Source organism: Colias philodice, chromosome 15 (genome assembly GCF_061535455.1).
Source record: "Colias philodice isolate Cphi_HAF_F1 chromosome 15, ilColPhil1 Martin Lab GWU primary, whole genome shotgun sequence".
NCBI lineage: Eukaryota > Metazoa > Arthropoda > Insecta > Lepidoptera > Pieridae > Colias > Colias philodice.
Window position 1 is genome coordinate 11,338,375 of NC_143100.1, and position 20,797 is coordinate 11,359,171.

The following is a 20,797-nucleotide window of genomic DNA, read 5'->3' on the forward strand; positions in this document are numbered from 1 at the left end:
CCAGCTAGCCAGCCATCCAGCCAGCCAGCCAGCCAGCCGGACAACCAGCCGGTGACAGCATGCCAGCCAGCCGCCGCGGCTCAAAGCAGCCAGCCAGCCAACCGGTGGGGCAGCCGGTTTCAGCCAGCCTGCCAGCCGGCCCCCTAGCCAGCCAGCGAGGCAGCCGGTGTGACCAGCCGGTTCCAGCCAGCCCGGCCAGCCGGCCTTCAAGCCAGCCAGCCAGCTACATGGATCCCTGGCCGTCGAACCAATCATGTCGTCAGTCAGTCGTCAAACTCACGCTTGACCCTGCATTAGCTCATATATGACTGTACGCTGCGCACTCTTCGCGCTCTACCGCAAAAACGGTTGATCATATAAAAAAAAAGTTTAGACAAAAGTTGTAGAGAATTTTATACTCTCCAACTTTCATAATAGGTGAAAATATCATTTAAGCAATAGGAACCGAGATATTCGTGAAAAATCGTTTTTTGTGACCTTTGACCTTCAATATCTTAAGACGCGGACACGATAGCATTTGTGACTTTTGAGACAATATTTAGGGTAACAAAACAAAGGTTTTTACCAATTTCCAGCTTATTATCTTTCATTCCGAGGTTGACCCCTTTTTTTACCTAATTTCACTGGGCTAAATATACAGATGTAAGTAATAAACTCAAATACATCTCGATACACGTATCACATATTACAAAACATACTCCCACGTTACTAACATAATTCGGTACATAATACAAGTAATGAGCTAATACACTTATGATTTCTGATTCAGCCACACACGTGTTCGCTAATTCAGTGTAACCTCGAACTTAGTTTATTACGAATATCCTATTTATTTATTTATCTTTCTGTTTAGTAATTTTACATACGATTAGGAAAGTATTTTTTTCGTATATTATATTTGACGTTTCATTTACATAGATAATTACTATTTAGTAGTCTGTGATATCATGGAGAATCAATATTATCTACTAGTATTAGTTAACTTGCATTTATTATCGTTGTATGTGTGATAATTGGTTTAATTAAAACTTAATTGTCTTGTTATAGATTTACAGCCGCAATTTTATTCTCCAAGATAATCCTCATGAGTTTTCTAATAACAAATTAAATACACTTGTTTGCTTGTATAGGACTTTTGTTTGCCAATACCTAGGGTAACGGCACCAGTGGTCAGCCTCATAACAGCTTTTTGAAGTTTTGACAATTGCCATTTCTACAACAATCGTCGAATAAAAAAACGTACAACATGTATGGATTTATTGTTTATTGTAGTTTCGAATCAGCGTTTATCAAAACCAATAATTCTCTTAGTAAAATATATAATTAATTTTAAACAAAAAATGGCCCAGTGTCCCAGTGAACAGCCTCTAAAAACCAATAAACAGCCTTGTTGAACCCAGTGTTCAGCCTTTAGTAAGTATAACTAATTATGAGATCAAAATAAACAATGTTATATCAAAATCAAGTATATTAATCACATTTTATATCAACGATTCACTTAGCACAAAAAAATATAATATATCGCACATAATACAAATATTATTTTAAACATACTATTACAATCTCTTTGTGTCTTCTTATTTTCTAGGTACTTCTTATTATTTATCATAAAAACAGCAATAATTCTTTTTAAAGAAATCAGCGATATTAGTTTATAATATTATTGATGTATCTATAATCCACAATATATATAATTATAATCAACCACAGGAGGATCTCTTTCGGAGGATTTCTCTGGAGGATACTGTTGTCTTGGCGGCATTTTTAGCTAGAAAAAAAGGGAACAATAATAACTTTTGGATATGAATACACATAATACAATTATTTCAGGTAAAACTTAACTAACATGAAGTATTACTTATAGATTTAAACACAAACATTCGAATTTATACTTCAAATATTATTTCAATAACATCGTGGCTGAATACTGGATCATTGAGACCCACTGGTCAGCCGCTTGAAAAAAATATTTTGAAATGCGGCTGACCACTGGGTTTTCTAACAATTAGGAATAATCCCAGTAATCAGCCCCAGGGGCTGTCCATTGGATCTTTCATAAAAAATCAGTATCCAATGGTCAGCCCCTCAAATTTTTAAGTAAAAAAACAATATTTTTTATCAAATTTCACAAAATTAAATGCTGTAAGTAATCTATAAAGTTATTATCTATAAAACACAATCACATTTCATACTAAAATATGTTATTTCTCACCTTTTAAAAGAGCACCACATGAAACAAAAAATATTGCAAACATGACACTTCTGCTCTTGTCGGCGGACAGCACCTGTACGAACGTGTTTACTTCTCTCCCCTGACCCCCTGCTGCTCCTATCGCGTGATACATGAACCAATAACGAAACAGAGCTTCTATTAAGGTGCGCGTGATTTGGTTATTTTGATTACAGCGATATTTATGGCCAATAAACAACGCAATAGGCTGATCACTGGTGCCTGGCTGACCACTGGTGCCGTTACCCTACTTTACTTTGAAAAAAGTGTCAGATGCAATTAAAAGAAAACTGTATACAATGAAGAAATGTTTATTTGTATCACTATATACTTACTATAGAATGGTATTATTTAGGTATTTGCCTCGAGTGAACACAAGTAAATGCCTGCCAATCTGACGGATCTAGGCGGGATTTATCAATGTCGTACTGTCAGACCAAAAGCACAAGCAAGCAGTCTTGTCGCGTAGTTATAGCACGGAATAGTAGCACGGAATATTATTATTTTGTACATCTTCAACATATATAAAGGATGGTTTAAAGACGACTAATTAATACGGGAACATTTTCTCACTATAGTTTTTCAGAATGAACTGTGAAATCCTTGCCATAAGAATTTCTATTTCATCCCCACAGGACATCTACAGAGATTATCCTGTTACCATGAAATAGCATTGAAGCAATAATATTATAGTCCTGCAACCTACCATTACTTTTCCTTCTATCACGGCCTAAAATATCTATAATGACTAACAGTTGAAAGATTGCGTTTCAATAGTCCAATTTACAACTCTTATTCGTCTTTAGTTTTCTTTATAACATTATTTAACAAGACAATCATTTTATAGTGTACTAGCAATGCCCTGCGGTTTCACCCGCATAGATAGCGATATCGTTACAGTGAAAAGTCTACTATAGGTCGGACTATAGGTTTAATTTTTAATCACATGAAAATCACCTTCACCCCGTCCCGCACTATGCCTGCTCATTGTATTAAACAGTATACCTACTAATTTTCTGTACATTGACACTTTTAAAAATTCGTTATATCTTTTGAATGGAATATCCAATTTTTTAAATTTAAAAAGTATGTATTTTGCTGGTATTGAAACAGTCTATAATAAAACATCATTTAATGGGATAAGGATTAATATATGTGTATGGATAACATGGTTTGATTACTGTCGGCACTTCTATTTACTTTGAAAACGTAAAAAAGTTGTTGTAGTAGGTAACATAACTACTGAAGATGGACATATGGTATCGCGGACTTTCTTGTAGATATTGATCCATTCTATAATACCGTAGAATATTTTGCACGCCTCATAAGCGAAGCGTTGAGGTGGGTACTACTGTCACTTCGCGCAAAACATCTGATTTTTCAAACTTAAAATGTCTTTATGTATCATACATTGCACTTGTAAGATAATACATACACACACATATTAAGAAAAAACACTATTTTTAACGTTCATGATATTTTTGATGTCATTTTTGTTATTTAAACTAGTTAAAAAACAGTTTAAAAAAGTTCTGTCTTGGACGTCCGTGTGTCTGTATGTGCGGATCCTTTTTCTTGTTAACACGATAGCGACCGAAATACTTTACTAATCGAGTCTTTTTTTTTCTCTTACGCTTAAGTATGCTCAGGAATAGAACCCTTTCATTTTTCAGGGTCTGATTCGATGTGGTTTTATTGTTATTAAATAAACAAAAATAATAATTAATAAATATTTATTAAAAAAAAATTATGAGGCGTGCACTTTTGGATTTTCCAAATTATTTTTGTTCTATCTTCAATAGATTCCGCAGCGCACGCGATGACAGAAGTTTTATTGAGGATTTTTTTACACCTTGGGTTACATTACCTATTGCATTTTTGGTAAGGATCTCTAATTTTTTTGAAAATGCAATATAGCCTATGTTGCTCAGTAAAGATGCAGCTTTCTAATGGTGAAAGAATTTTTGAAATCGGTCCAGTAGTTTTTGCGTGAAAACCATACATACATACTTACAAACTTTTCCTCTTTATAATATTAGTATAGATTAGTACTTATAGATAAGAAATATGGTCACCCTGTCATATATGCAAAATTCTGTTATGTTAAAATTAAAAAGACACTTATCAACTGTATTATTATTAAAATAATATGCAATATCATATATTTACATAGCAATGTTAGGTTGGCCACTCAATAACTCTGAAGTCCTCTTGTCACATACCACAATCCAAGATGACGGATTATTAAGATGGACTGTCTCTGCGTGCCAACTTGATTAACAAGACAATTAGACCATTGTGAGACTACAATCATAAGGGGATTTACCCTGACAGTACAATACATTGATGTTGAACTCTACGTTCGTTGTAGGATTTGTTTCTTCAAGTTAAACTGTGTAGGAAGAAGTCTTTGCAATCACTTCTTAGCTAATAAAATTTAACGTTGATTTATTTTAGTTACGGCAACATTTGTCTCCAATTAAATTGAATCTAAGTATAGACGTAACTTGCGAAAACACTATTATACAGTTCTCCATTTCAATGCTCCTACTTTTAGCTCAAAAATACCTCAGGCTATTGCACAAACTACATCCAGATAAGTTTACATTAATAATATTAGATCAGCAATTCTCTTTTCGCGAATATGATTTCCCCGGTCTATACTTTATAACTAACTTTTAATATTACTTAATTTAAAACAAAATTGCAAAATTCGGTTATTTAATCTCCAAGTAACCCGTGGGTGGCAAAGTGCACCATTTTATATGTATTTTTTATGAGTTTGTATAATGTATATAAAAAGAAATATATATAAGATACTTTAAAATTAAACTTATAAGTATTCCAACGAATATTTACGGAACTCATTAAGGCTATATTCCAAGTCATTAATCCTTGTCGTTATTAACGAGTAAGTGAATGGAATGATACTTTATGTTATTACAGTCAGACTTGTCATGTGTAATTCTGCTTTACAATCAAAAGCAAATAAAAATATTTGCAATAATGAGGAACTAAGCTGCCGAAATTCAGATTAGTACAAATATCTCAACAGTCGTTCAAAAAACGTTGTTTTAAAAAACTAAAAAATTATTGTTTTGTCATTAATCCTTGATACAGTTTGAACGTTTTACGTGGTCAATGTCAAATTGCCTATTGGCTGTTGGCTGTGTTATTGACTAGATCCATTAGATCTGAGAATCGACTAACATTTCTATTTCGCCGTGATAAGAGTAAAACTACGTTTGCCGTGACGGCTAGTATTTTATATAATTTATGGATTTCTATGAAACAACTTGCGATCGACAATTTGCATTGTAGATATGAGTGCCACAATGCGTGCAGGTAAAAATTTTAAAGATCTGCATATTTAAATGTAGATTTAAATAACACTCCCACAATTCTGAAAAAATATATATACATACATTTATTCTATTGGCAAGATAATACGAAGACACTTTTACCTTATCTATAACCAAGGTTTTACAGTTATGGCTTTATAATCTTCTGTTATACTTGACCTACAGAATTAAACTATTTCAAGAAAAATAACGTTAGAAATAAATGTCACTGATAAATCCTTAAAATATAGGAGAGAAGTCAAGGATAATGAAAATAAAATTGTCGTTTAGAAGGTTTTCTCTACACCTACATTTCGCTAATTGTAAAGAGCAGTCGTACCTAGGAATCGTAATATAATATTTTTTCAAAAAGGATAAATTGATTGTTTTAAATTGACACGTTAATCTCTATTTCTTTGGCATTCTTGCGCCATGCAAGAAGAGGTCTAAATATATCGGTTGCCTACATTTGAGTTCTCCTATTTTCTTCTACGAATCTTACGCAAATCAAGTCACTAGAATAATTATATTCTAAGTAATTCTTAATAAACAAACACGCAAAATGATCACAAGATGCACGTTTAGATGACGCAATAAAAAACACATCTTTCGTCACGTTAAATGTTAAATTGGGATCAATTTCATTTGAACAATCGTATTGGAAATAAATTGTCACGTTTTGTGTGATGCTTTTGTTTTTTACAAGCGATTGGAGGTGATTGGAGGCTCGAACGTTGTTGGAATATGTCAACTCGCGATAAAAAGAGAATTATTTTCAACAGGTCGATGTTAATTGATTTTTATTGAAAAGCTACACATTTCTTTATAGTTACTAGATGTTTTATTGTTATTTAAATGATCCGATGAATTAGTGTACCGTTATAAATTGTAATGGAAGTTGATATTTTATCGTTTTCCATTATGATTATAAAGATTGATATTTATCAGGTTCCATTTCAATATTACACATAGGACAATGGTAATACTAAATCAAATCGTAATTAAGTATAATGACACGAGTAATATTTTAGTTAAATCTTTGTTCATTTGAATTTACATTTTCATTTCTACCTATGGCATTTATGTTTTTGCATTTTTTATTTGATATGTGTAATTATGCTAGAATATAATATATTATAATATACATATTTATAACTAAATTGATGTTATTATATTACAGAATACAATTAACTTGCAATGGCTCGAGAGAAGATTTGGATCCCTACGAGCCGGCGAAAAACAGACCCTTGGAATCAAATACATCGTAAGTTTATTTTATTCACATATAAATAGGCACCGACTATCGAATAACTTTTTAGTCTACAGAATCTAAATTTAAGAGCTAGGTAATAATATTATATGATTTACCATTCTTAGCATTATCTGTTATTTGTAAAAGCTAGTTTTAGGTTAATTCCTAGACATCTTCTATTCTATTATAATCGTCATCTCCTTGTTTCAATGCTTTTACAAAAACATGCATTTAATTGTATTAGAAAAATGTTTATTTTAACGCAATTTATTTTATAAAACGCGTTTGAATCGTCCACGTACCACTTTATAAATTCTCACTGAAAATAACCGCCAAGACACTACCTTTTTCGCGCATTTATTTGTTTTTTTCAACACTTAATATATGTATCTTGTTTTTTTTCGCGCGTTTCCTTTGTTTTTTTTTCAACGCACATCTTGTTCTTTTTTTCTCGTGTTTCTTTTGTTTAATATAAATATTAAATTATTTTACAGGAGTTTCGGTGCACTCGCTCATCTTTTGAAAGCGTCATTGGGGTCTGGTGTCCTGGCCATGCCGCTTGCGTTCAGAAACGCCGGCTTATTAGTCGGATGTTTTGGGACTATCATCATTGGATTAATTTGTGGACATGTTATTCATATATTGGTAAGTTTTGTTGTCTACATGTACACGATTTTTGTAATAGAACTCTGGAATGTAAAAATAGTCTAAATCAATACCTTTTTTTTATAGTGGGGAAATCTTCCAGAGATATCCACGGCCCCCGGGGAAGGAGTCGTGGGTTATGTCGGATTCTTACCGACTAAAACCCCACTGTGTTCCGTCGGGGGCCGCGGGTATTGGTTGGAATTCTTCCGCGACGTCTAAATCAATATATTATTCTTGAGTGCGAAAGGCTATATTATAATTTATAAGTAATATAATATGGAGGAAATATTGTTTTGTTTGTTCGTTTGTAAATAAACTATAATGGTATTGGACCGATTTTTCACCACCAGAAGCTTGACCAATTTTTTGTCTCTATTTTTTATCCTTGTTTGTGCGGACCCGGGGCGAAACAAATTCGCTTTCTCTGTACCTATGTATGCTTAAATCTTTAAAACTACGCAACGGATTTTGATGCGGTTTTTTTTTTTAATTGATAGAGATTCAAGAGGAAGGGTTAGTATTTAGTTTATGAGGTTTTAGACAAAGCGGGGGAGGCCGCGGGCAGAAAGCTAGTAAACTTTAAACCCTTGATATGATCACAAAAGGAAGATCAGGCATTTATAGCGCGTGGTCCGAGTAAATAAGGAATTTGTCGCTATGGAAACGTTTGAAACTTTTTGAAATTAGTTATCTTATTCTTCTGATATTGCCTCGCGAATATCAAAAATAGAATTTTAAGATTTCTTTGATTATAAATTATAATCACAGAAATCTTAAAATTCTATTTTTTTATTAAAAACTGTCTCTTACAAGTTTCGTACTTACCTAAATTTTCTACGAAAATTAAAATTTCGTAAATGTTTCAAATTAATTATCTAGATACAATTGAAGTATCAACACACAATGATTTTGTACATTTATTTTAATTAAATGATTAGAGCGTTAATTTTAATGCATATTTTAATTTAGAATTAACCTCCCTCCCTCTGAATATAAATAATTTATTTCCGCACTCTATAAAAACTTGAGATAAGAATCTAATCTTACAACACATTTAGAACCATAACCACTTACCATAAAGTGACTAAACATGAACAATATGCTTCCGAATGCAGTTTTTGATGGTACAGAAAACTCAACCTTATTCTCAAGCTAATAAGGTACAAATTGTGATGTTAATGAAGATAAAGCTTACGTTTTTAAATTACACTTTCGCTAGTTGAAGCCGACAATGCCCAAACCATTTCTATTGCATAATCAGCTGTTATTATGATGTGTTACGTACTTTACTGGTCGTGATATTTTATGAACTATAACCTAATTAGTTTTAATCTTATTTGGTAATACCTAAAATTCTCATTCTCTTATTTTTTATTAAATTTAGGTTAAACTTGCATGTGATAAATTAAATTACAGTGTAGACTGTAGTTAATACAAAATTTTTTTTCGTGTGATTTATGCTAAAATGTTTTCCTATACTGTAATTTTTTTATAACGACTAACGAAGTTTTCTATAACAGTAATATGGTATCTTTTTTATTATCTTTTCTATTATCAATAATATAAAATTAATCTAGGAGGTACTTAAATAAACCAGAGTAGATTTCAAAGTTTTCAAATTTTAATTAAAAGCGAGATTTGATTTTCCTGTTTTACGCACGAGTTAAATGCTCTCTAATTGCGATAAAATATTATGCCTTTGTTTAAAGTCGTAGCAATTAGGCACAAATACGTACTTGTGGTAATTTGTGCGAAGGTTTAGGTCCCAAAATTATAATAAAACTTCTCAAAAAGTATTGGCCTTCAGATAAATAAAGAAAACGGATGAATTGATTCTAATTACACTAACTTATGAATAAGTTATCAGTAACATTTATATTGAAAAAAATGTTGTGTGGTTTTATGAAACCACGGTAAAAGTGAAACTGTTCGAACGGTTCCGAACACTGCTTTGTGTAGCGCATGTCGCGTGTCGGTCGGCTGCCGAGTAGGTATACCTACTCGGCAGCCGCGATACACGCGACATGCGCTACACAGACCAAAAAGTTTGAGACGATGTAATAAAAGTTTCACTTTAAAAATATAATTTAAAGGCCTATTCAAATTAGAGCAGTAACCCGATGGCTCATGGCACGCGATTTAAATCTCTTACGTAGTATATTAGCAAGCAAATAATGAAATTTCTCAAACAATTACAAATCGTACGAAAAAAAATAATAATCAAGTAAGGTTTTTCATATAATAATATTATTTTATGTGCGTGTTATTATTACAGGTAAAGACATCACAACAACTTTGTGTAGAAGTAAAGAAACCATGTTTAGGATATGCTGACACTTGCGACCTGGTCTTCCAAAACGGACCCAAACCTGTGCGACGATTTGCTCCACATGTCAGGTATTATTTTCAATTATTATAATTAACATACTAAATACTAATTTTATGACAGGTATGTAGATAGACAGGCAAAATTAACGATAATAAACTTTAAGGCGTTTAAGTTTTCGATTTTTTTTTATCGAAAATTGACACTATTAACCTAATGGACCTCTATATTGGAAAAGGTCTGCAATCCATTAATTTAAAGTGATTATAAACATCGAACTTGATTTTTTGTACTATTTATTTATACCTATATATAACATTTTTTAAATCTTGTTTAAAATATTCGTCACCTAAATAAAGATTTTTCTTTAGATGTTCTCTCATTTAAATTATTATAAATTGTAAAAAGCAATTAGATAAATTTTATAAAGATAAAGGGAAACGTAAAAAGGATAATAATTAAGAAGAAACGTTGCTAATTGTTCCAAAATGGAGAAAAATATACAAAAGCGGCATCATCAAAACCTCAGCTGAATTATTATAATCATTAGTAATAGCTGTTAATTAATTTATAGCAGGGAAATTAATAGACACGTCATAAACACGCAAGTCAATGTTAATGATTGATTTTCAGAGAGCTGGCAGATTGGGCTCTGGCTGTAACACATCTGGGTGCTTGCTGTGTGTATGTTGTTGTCATATCGGAATCTTTTAAACAGGTATTTAATCAAATTAAAATTATATTTTTTTGCAAGAATATAGGTAGGTGTTTCTATTACTTGTTCGGTTTGGTTATTCTTCCTATAATCATCTTGTTTTATTTGATTTGCCAACAGATATACATCTTATATTTACAATATATTTTGCATAGCAAGATGTAGATCCAATTACAGGCAAATACAACATGCATTTTTGAGTAGTTTCAAATTTTAGTTTCACATTATTCACATCAATAATACCTATAATATTATAATCTCAATAATTCCATATCCAGATATCCGACCAATACGGTGGCCCGGATTGGACCGTGTCTGTCTACTGCGCGCTCTGCCTTGTAGTCCTGGTACCACTTAACCAGATAACCAAGCTAAAATACCTGGTACCGTTCTCAGCGATTGCGAACTTCGTCTGGCTGGCGTCCATCTGCATATCAATATACTACTGCTTGCGGGATCCGCCTCCACTTTCGAGCAGAAATATGGCCACTTCTATAGCTGGATTACCGAATTTTATAAGGTAAATGTTAGTTGAGTTGGTTAGCTTTCAGATTTAACAGCAGCAGCAGTTTCTATAAGGAGAAGATAAAAATTTCATCGCCATAACATTAGCTGCTACATTCATAAAACGATTCTTAAAAACTTAGAAACTTTATTGATTTTTTACTTCGAATAATTGAAAAGTTCACAGAAAGTAAACAATATCTATTTTTATTTATCTCCTGTCACTGACTTAAAAAATGTATTTAACACTGAATTTATGTGTACATTTATTGAACTATCCATAACGATCTGCAGTCACATAATGGCACTTAAAAATTTCGCTCTGGCGTTGCGCCAAAGCATATCAGTTGGAAAAGTAAGCATTATTTTGCCAACTTATGGAGATACTTGATACCTCAAATCAAGAAAATGGGACGAAATATTCAATGGAATGAAATATGATTTTTAACCAATATTTAACTAAAGGGCCCAGAAACAAAATAAAACAGAACTTTTCGTATCTAATATTATTACATCAGCCTTCAGGATAAAATTCACACCAGATCACAAACTAGACCACATTCGTATATGGTAATTATTATTAAATATTCACATTTATCACTAAATTACAAAAAATAATATGACAGAGATGGGACTTAAGGTTGGAATACCAGTAAAATATAAATCTAATATTCAGCTAAAAATATTATGGTAAAGACTGTAACTTTTGCTAAAATTGGCAAAATTCCAATGCAAATTCCATGGAATGAGGATACGAATATGGAAACACTAAATAGCTGGGATATCTCGCTAAGCCAAGGAATGTCACTGGAAATGGAAGGAGCACCCACGTGTAGTGTGGTTACTACAAGAATTCATACTGATCTTCTGTTAAGGATTTTTTCTTCTGCCTTTTTAGCTACTGTTTTTTCCAGATTAATTATGTGCATTTTTACTATGACCCTAAGCTATGACCATAGATTCGTAAATTCTATAGCATTTAAACACGTGTTAGAAGTGAAACTTCTTTGGCAAGATTCAAAGATAACAAAATCGTCGCTTTACTCCATGACGTGACGGTATTACCATGACGCGACCTTGAAATTTTACACTGAACACGCCTAAACTTCAAAAACATTTCAGATAAAAATGTTCAAATTATTTTGAACAGTGGCGATTTGATATGGTCCTTCTTTGATCTACAATAATAAGATCAAGCATCAATGAAATTAAAAGACCATTCTGAAGAAACAAGGAATAAAGATTCCATTTAATATTTCAGGAATTTATATGAATATTTCCTTGGCCGGATTTTATTAGGAACGAAATCATCTCACTGCTACATTTTCCCGCTAAGTAAATTTGCCTCGATATTAAAACCGATATTATTAATAGCTGAGAAGTATAAAAGAAGAATATTACGTATTTTGTCATCACATTTCACAATCACTTTTAAAATAGTATAAACCAATAAATACTTTACGAGTCCCAATATTCAATTTCCTACTAATATTATAAACGAGAAAAATTATAATATAATTTATGTATTTGTTACTCTCTCACGCGAAACCCACTAAACGAACTTTTACGATACTTAACAATGATGTAGCTTTAGCCTCAGATTAACATAAGCTGTCTATATACTCGCATTTCTCAGTTGTCGGCAAGGGAAATCATTCTGCACAGCTGGTTTGCCACAGATATTAAAACTCTTTACTACGCTAATATCATATTAACATAATTACCAATAACACAATTTTCCACAGCACCTGTCTCTTCGCGATGGAAGGTATCGGCGTGGTGATGCCCATAGAGAACGAGATGACGAAGCCCCAGCAGTTCCTGGGTTGTCCAGGCGTGTTGAACATTGCGATGAGTGCTGTTGTCGCATTGTATGCATTTGTTGGTTTCTGCGGATATCTGAGCTTTGGAGAGACGGTTAGAGGAAGTTTGACGCTGAACCTGCCGCAGGATGAAATGTAAGTTGGTTTAGATGGATTAGTTGTTATTATTAGTTTGGATTTGTTAATTTTAGAACGTAGAAGGTATAGTTTAATATTGTAATTTATTGTATCTGGCAACAATCCTTGTGTCTAAATTATATTTTTCCTATGATTGTACACATTAATACCATTTGAAAGCATGCCTTAAATTTAGGTATAATATTAATTAACACAATTTTAAATGTCCCAGAAAAATTATTATATTAAACAAAGTATTTTTTAAACTTTCATCAATTAAGTTGTATGTCTTTACTCTTTAGTGTTAACAATTGTTGGCTTATCCTTTGTAAATAAATAAATAAATAACACAATCACTTCACAATCGTATATTTTTTAATTACATACTTAATTATTACATTAACTATGATCATATTAATAATTAATTAATTTAATTATTTGCAGTCTAGCACAAGCAGCCAAGCTCCTAGTAGCGCTCGTGATGATCCTGTCATACGCGCTGATCTTCTACGTCCCGGTCGACGTGGCGTGGCGTCGGATCAGCGACAAGATCCCCGCTAGAGGGCACCGCTGGGGCCTCGCGGGACTACGACTGGCGGGGACTCTATTGACAGGTACATAGAGTTCTGAATCGCTTGGCTAAAATTTATTTCAATTTAAAAGATAAAATATTATATGTGTATATATTACAGTCTAGTAGCTGTCCCGGCAGATGTTGTTCTGCCCTTATGCCCTTTTTTCGTGTTTTCTCTCCATAGGTTCTTAACCTTGTGCCTTAACTTAAATGTTGAAAAATAATTCAGATTGGTCGAGCTGTTCTCGAGTTTACATTTAGATTCATTTTTAATTTAGATTATCGACTGAGAAGAAGAGTAAAATGACTATAGTAACGACAATAGACCCGATAGAATAGGAAATGTGTTGCTTTTTCAAATAAATTCCAGTGCACTTCGTCGCCATCTATATAAAATATATCTTCACAATTGATTACCTCACCTAAGTTACTTTCAAGAACAGATATCTTCATTTATTATGCATTTTTAAACCATTATTAATGAGACCGAAATACTAGTTATTATTTATAAGCGGCAATCGTGGAAAAGTTTTATGACAAAAGTTTTAGACAAAATGTACTTGTTATTTTTTATCAAATACATATTCTAAATTTGACCTTATTAGACTCTGTAGGATAATTTCCAGTCATTATTAAAGAATAAATAGAAGAAACTTTATTACTTATATTATATTACAAGTTAAGAATTTTTATTAAATACTTGAAAATATTTAACAAAAGTCTTTGAAACTTCACTAGGACATACCTATTCTGTTCAATTAGGTCACATTCAATTACTAAATTCTTTCACGCTCCATGAACTTTCAAATCGTGTTAGATGCTTGACATAATAATGGTGAGATGATATGAACACAACTTTAAACATTTTAATAACATTATACGAAATAATTTTACTTAGGGACTTACATTCTTGTTATCAACTTATAATTTGAATATATCATTGACTATATGGAGATACTTAGTATCATGATTTTAGTTTTAGTGAGGGTCTCAAACTCAAACCTTTTTTTATTTAACTAGGTTTCCGCCCGCGGCTTCGCCCGCGCAGTCAAAGAAAAACCCGCATAGTTCCCGTTCCCGTGGGATTTCCGAGATTGCGTCACTTTCCCGGGATAAAAAGTAGCCTTTGTCCTTTCTCGAGTATCAAAATATCTCCATACCAAATTTCATGAAAATTGGTTCAGTAGTTTAGGCGTGATTGAGTAACAGACAGACAGACAGAGTTACTTTCGCATTTATAATATTAATATGGACAAACATTTATTATTTAACTAATCTTCTTATAAAAGCGCTTCTGATTCCTAAAATACCGGATGAAAATATTTAGATATCAACAAATTTCACTGTACAATGCTTTTGAACTAAAAATTAACTTCTCTTACAGTTGGCCTAGCGTGTGCGATACCTCGGCTCGAGCTTTTCATGGAGCTAGTGGGGGCAGTCTGCCTCTCCTGCCTCGGCCTGTCTCTGCCCGCGATCACAGAAACAGTCTTCCGATGGGGCAAGGCCACTGGACCGTTCCACATCATTGTAATAAAGAACGCAATCATAGTATTATTTTCGCTAGTGGCTATGGTCTCTGGCGTGGCGTTTTCTATCAAATCCATGATAGACAGCCTGTGATATTTAGTTATAAGTTCGACTGTAATGTAAATAACTTTTAATATATTGATTATGACTTTATTTTGTTTTATTTTATATTTCGGATCTATAAGTGGTTGGTGGTAAATACATCATTTACAAAATAAGAATCTAAGAAAAGAATATATCTTCTACATTAATAATTACTAATAGTAGACATATTTTAAAAATGTTTAATCGCAAACGAATATAACCTTTCATATTATGAAAGTATTTGAGATGATGGGCTACTAGTTATGATATTGGTGACTGTTATATTTATGTAAATACGTATTAAAAAGTAATCCGAGAGTTCACTCATCAGGAAAATCATATAATATTAATATTACTAATTAACAAGAACATCTTAACAAAATTCTTGGTAAAATCAATCTTATTCTTGGTAAAATTATATACGAATGCTTCCTGTCGCTTCCGGGTATAGGAAAATGGGGAATAACGATCGTAAAAATATTAATATTATTCCTGATAATATGTTATTCACATGGAGAAAGGTCTTCCTGTTAGATATACATTTTTACACTGTTGTTATAGCTGTCAAACATAGAGCTCTAAGCATAGGTACTCAAATGAATATAAAACTCATATTATTAGAGGACTGGAGTTCGAATACTTGCTAAGAATAAAAGACGAGACTTATTTCAAAAGACACAGAAAGCAACAAAACACATATTTATGAGAAAACAGTTTGCCGAATCTACTTCAATCTTTAAAAAAAAGAGTAGATAACTATTCAACTAGTGACATATGATAAAAAATAATCTAAATGATATCTAATAACCGTGAAATCTGTTTCCAAGATATTAATTAAGTTATACCTATATTTTGCAAGGCATATTTACAATAATACATGCCTTACAACGGAAACAGATGGCCTTCCTTAGTGCAAATCATGCCGAAACATATATTTTTGAACTTGGGTCATGACCGTAGAAAAAAGCATAGGTAATATGTAATTATTCTCGACATCAGTTATTTTTTAAGTTAAATTAATAAGATTTATTCTGGTTATTTTTTTATATTTAGGCCTTTACGAATACTTACCTATAATTATTATTGAACGCTTAGAGTCGACGATTTTAGCTAAAATAATTATTGATTAAATTTTGTACATACGTATTTTAGGTACATATAAACATAGTATTCTTCTTTCAAACATACTTTTTATTTTTATTCAACTGCCCTAAATAATAGGTATGTTATAAAGAAAACAGTATTGAAAAACAATAATATACCTACATCCAAATTTTGTTGTAACGAACAAAAGATATGTAATATGATTCACTTATCCCTACTTGATTATCATAAAATTTACTAGTAGGTAATATATTACAATATACATTTTTCAATAATTTCACGGATTTAGAGGAAAATGTTCGCAATTTATTTTTATTATTTCAAGAATGTTTTTTAAGATGAAACTGGGACAAATATTAAATTTATTTCAAACAAATCTTGCAATGTTAATAATATCACAAATTTCCAAATTTAAGAGTTTCAAAGCAAGCAGCAATACATTAAAAGTAAATTTTCATTTTCATTAATAATTTTACTTCAAAAGTAATCAAAAGGTAATGCATCATACTACCTTTAATATCTCTTAAGATGACCTCTGTAAACCCTTGTTTTGGTTATTATTTAAAGAACAAAAACATCTTCAAGCGTATTGTATTATTCACATTTCCCATTCATATTAAATTAGGAATTTAGGTATAATACAACAAAAAACTGGTAAACTTTATACGAAGATTAAACAAATGTTTAACATGACTGTGCCAGGATTAACTAGGCTGTGTCAATAAAAAAAAAATAGTTTAAACAATGCAATTTTTCGAGATTCACATACTTTTATATTTGCATACCCAAAATATAGTAAGTAGTAACATGAATTTTTTTTAAGCCTGGAGATAATTTAAAGTACCTAACGAAAATATACTAAAATTATTATTAAGTCATTCTCATCGTGAAAATTACGTGCCACCCACACCTTTCAAACATTTAACAAAGATAATGATTCTATCTTGAATAAGTAATTCCCTAAAATTAAGTTTCCAATATTATAAGTAGGAATTATTTTGGGATATAGTCGGAGAGGTTGCTGGTGAAAAATCTTATTATTCAGAAAACCTTACCCAACGATAGTTTACCGTAATCCACAATATAAAAGAGAAAAAGGGAAGTCTTATGCATGTAAAAAAATATATCTTATATAGATCTCATAATATGTAAAAAAGATAAAATTAAAAAAAAGAACATGAAAAATGAGACCGCAACTTACGTAGTTAGCAACTGCGTACTTAGTAATCTATGCCACAACATCATAAAACTACAGGTGTAATTTGAAATCGCAACCATAATATTGCGATCAATAAGCACTGCACCGAAAAAATGCTTACAGAAATTGATATTTCAAAGATTTTCTGAAGTTATAACAAATCTTTTCGCCGCCTCTCTGCTTATTCTCGTAAGAAGGTATTTTAATTGTTTATGCTGAACAAACATTTACAGAGTTAATTAGATTATTATCATCTATAATCAGATTCATTTACATTAAGTTTATGTCGTAGATTTTAAAACAATAACTAATAAAACGTTTTCTTTTTGCATATCGTTTTTATTTTGTATAACTTCTTATAAATAAGCAATCATCCTGATGCAATCGGATAATAAATACATTTAATTAGTGTGCTATAAATAATAATAAATTATTATCGTACTTTAATAGCAATTCCTAGAAACCTGCCTTATTCGTGTTTATCTCATAATATTATTCAAATGATTTTGTTCATTATCCTTTGACCCTATAAAACTGACACATACAGCGATTAAAAATAAAAAAAACTCTGACAATTATAAGCAACTACGCAATTTTGTATCAATATTACATTAGGTACTTTTAAACAAGCCTGGTTTATACACCATATTAAATCATAATTTTACATAATTAGGCTGGATTAGCATAGGTATTTCTCAGTATGCATTAAACATAACATGACACCTTCAATTGCTAAGTATTCATATAGGAGTTTTATAGTCCCGTGTTTTCGGTAATGAAGTCCCTTAATAGTGGTGAGGCAATGTCGGCAAAAACAGAAGGTGATAGGGCCTGTCCACACCCGCGACCAAAAGAGACTATCCCAACGGCCATACCGTCCTGTATGGCAGCGCCACCTGAGTCACCCTGAAAGAACAAATGAATTATACATATACAGTGATATTGGAAAAAAAAAACAATTTCCTATAATATAACCATCATCGTAGTCATCATCATCATAAACAACACTTTACGTTTAGGTATGAATGTTGTATTTTTCTGAGATGACAAAATAGGTAAAATAATTGTTAAATATCATATGATTGTTCTAACAGGCTCTTCAACTAACTAATTAAATGCTCAAGTGAAAGATTGACTTACCTGGCAAGTACTCTTTCCACCCAAGAAGAAATTTCCAGAACAGAACATGTTCTGGGTAAGCACTGTCGGATAAGACAGGAAGCATTGCAAGAAGCTCACTACAGGCATTTCCACCTCCATCAGCCTGTCTGGGATTGAAGATGCACCTTGCTGGAAATGACACAATGTTATAATTTATGGTCCGAATAAACAATATTTCTTGTCAATATTTTTTGTGTTATAATATTGTGTATTTTACAGCCAGCTTAATCAGCCGCTTAATTAACAGTCTAGGGTCTTTATTAAATGGCACCGTTTGATAAAATTGAATGAAATTTCTTGTGCTAATTGGTTGCAACATATCCCTCATAACATTTTCAGAGTCCAAGAGCGTTTTGGCAGTTTTACAAGAAAATGTTTTGGGATAACTTTTACCAGAATCTTACTAACCTTTGTCCTGCCCCATCCACTAACAACGATCTTTGAATTAGCAACAACAGGTCTATTCCTTGGAGGTAGTGCTATAGGTTGTATCGTATCTGTGAACTCTATGGGTTTAGCAGTCTTCATGTAAGCGATGTCTTTGTCAAACGGTGGATTGTCATAGTCTGGGAATGCCTTTACTTCCGCTATTTCTATTAGAGTGCCGTTTTTGCGGAAGGAGCTACCGGCTCGCATTACAACTGTTTTTGGATCCACACTAAAATTTAAAAAATCAAAGTCAGAAATAATATCGACATATACATAACAATAAAAATTGTCTTAGCCTGGTTTTCGTTTCATTTAAAATTCCAAGACAAAATTCACACTAAAACACCATGGTTATGAAGTGTGAGTTGAAAACATTAAAAAGCAAATAATTCATTGGATATTTTTTATTAGTATTTTTTGTATTATTCTTGAATAGAAACCAATGCAAAAATAAAAAGGGAGAAAAACACTTACTTTTGAGCGCAATGAGCAGCAGTCATTACATAGTTTTCACTAACAATAAATCCTCCACAAAAGTATGAATTATTCACAATAAACGATACTTGGTACGGATGGTCTTGAATGTTAGCATTTTGTCCATTCACTATTCTATCATCTGTAAAACCTGGCTCATAATCTTTACCATTCACTGGCACTCTTTCCGATTGAATTATATCTGAAACGAAAATTTTATTTTATACTACTTTCCTGTAATCCTTTTCCTTCATCACTTCTTCCTTGACTTCGTTAGGATTTCTATATAAATCTATATCTAACACTTCGTGATTTTTATTAACAAACTGAATGAAAACATTTTGGCGAACTGAGCGAACTACAAATTTCGGTAATTCAATAAACAATCCAAAGATTTCACTACAACACAAACTGAACTAATTGATCTTACCCGAACTAACACAAACCGCTGTCGCAAACAAAACAAACCCGGTAAACCACATCGTAACAGAGTCAACAAGAAAGTGAACTATCCCTCTAAACGCACGAGCTGTGAATTTCAATTGGACTCATTACCTTTTTATATTCCTACATAGGCTCATTTGAATATCGCATTGAATAACCCGTATCACGTTACATTGTTATCATGAGTTAGGGTCCATAAAACAGTCATTTTTCCTCTAATGTTTTTAACACTATTAAGGCTATGCTCGATCCTAATCCTGAAAAAAATATTTCTGAGAAAGCTTCTAATTTTTCCTTAGAGAATTTCGAAATTTGTATCCGGTTTTATTAGACCATCATAAAAAAACTACAAGCTACGTTATTATATTTTTTCGCTTGTCTTTGCAAAATTCATAATTTTTTACTCTCTACATTCTGAAAAGTTGCGTCAATTGCGTTTATTGCGTTTATCTACAGATGCGGTAATAAACGGTACCATAAAACGTGCTCTCTCTAAGCTTGATTGTAAACCATTAAAAAGATTTTTCATTTATTTTATTGGTAGCTCTGATCTTTTTTCTGGATTAAATCCAATTCCTAGAATTACTTCAAAAATTATTGCATTATTAAAAAGTTGATCCAATAAAGTTATCAAGTTTTTTATTTCTTGACAAAAAATTTTTTTTTTTTCAAACCATGTTATTAATTTACCTAAATTGATACTTTCCAAGTTCAAAATGGATAAATTATTTTTAAAATGCAAACTTCATTGCCCTTTTCTTTTCTTTAAATTTTTCTAAGAATTTCTAATAATCTTTACTAGAACGTGAAACATATTAAAAACTGATCAACAAAAGGACCAAG

At 31.9% G+C, this 20,797-nt stretch overlaps 2 protein-coding genes across 4 annotated transcripts in view; one reads left to right on the forward strand and one right to left on the reverse strand.

The window, feature by feature from the left end:
• The window catches only part of LOC149482511 (proton-coupled amino acid transporter-like protein acs), a 43,061-nt gene extending 27,852 nt beyond the window's left edge, over positions 1-15,209 (forward strand). For all 3 annotated transcript variants that reach the window (XM_089704340.1, XM_089704341.1, XM_089704342.1), the window contains exons 3-10: positions 6,752-6,835; positions 7,318-7,468; positions 9,747-9,868; positions 10,431-10,515; positions 10,791-11,032; positions 12,762-12,974; positions 13,401-13,570; positions 14,915-15,209. In XM_089704340.1, the coding sequence (XP_089560466.1) occupies positions 6,752-6,835; positions 7,318-7,468; positions 9,747-9,868; positions 10,431-10,515; positions 10,791-11,032; positions 12,762-12,974; positions 13,401-13,570; positions 14,915-15,153 (1,306 nt within the window). In that variant the 3' untranslated portion in view covers positions 15,154-15,209. The remainder of the gene's footprint in view (positions 1-6,751; positions 6,836-7,317; positions 7,469-9,746; positions 9,869-10,430; positions 10,516-10,790; positions 11,033-12,761; positions 12,975-13,400; positions 13,571-14,914) is intronic.
• Positions 15,210-17,764: 2,555 nt separating this feature from the next.
• Positions 17,765-20,052, reverse strand: LOC149482512 (trypsin-2-like). The gene is made up of 5 exons (XM_089704377.1): positions 19,941-20,052; positions 19,511-19,712; positions 19,016-19,265; positions 18,587-18,736; positions 17,765-18,352 (listed from the first exon to the last, which is right to left on the reverse strand). The coding sequence occupies exons 1-5, from the start codon at positions 19,990-19,992 to the stop codon at positions 18,200-18,202; spliced, it is 807 nt and encodes a 268-aa protein (XP_089560503.1). The 5' UTR covers positions 19,993-20,052; the 3' UTR covers positions 17,765-18,199.
• Positions 20,053-20,797: the final 745 nt, after the last annotated feature.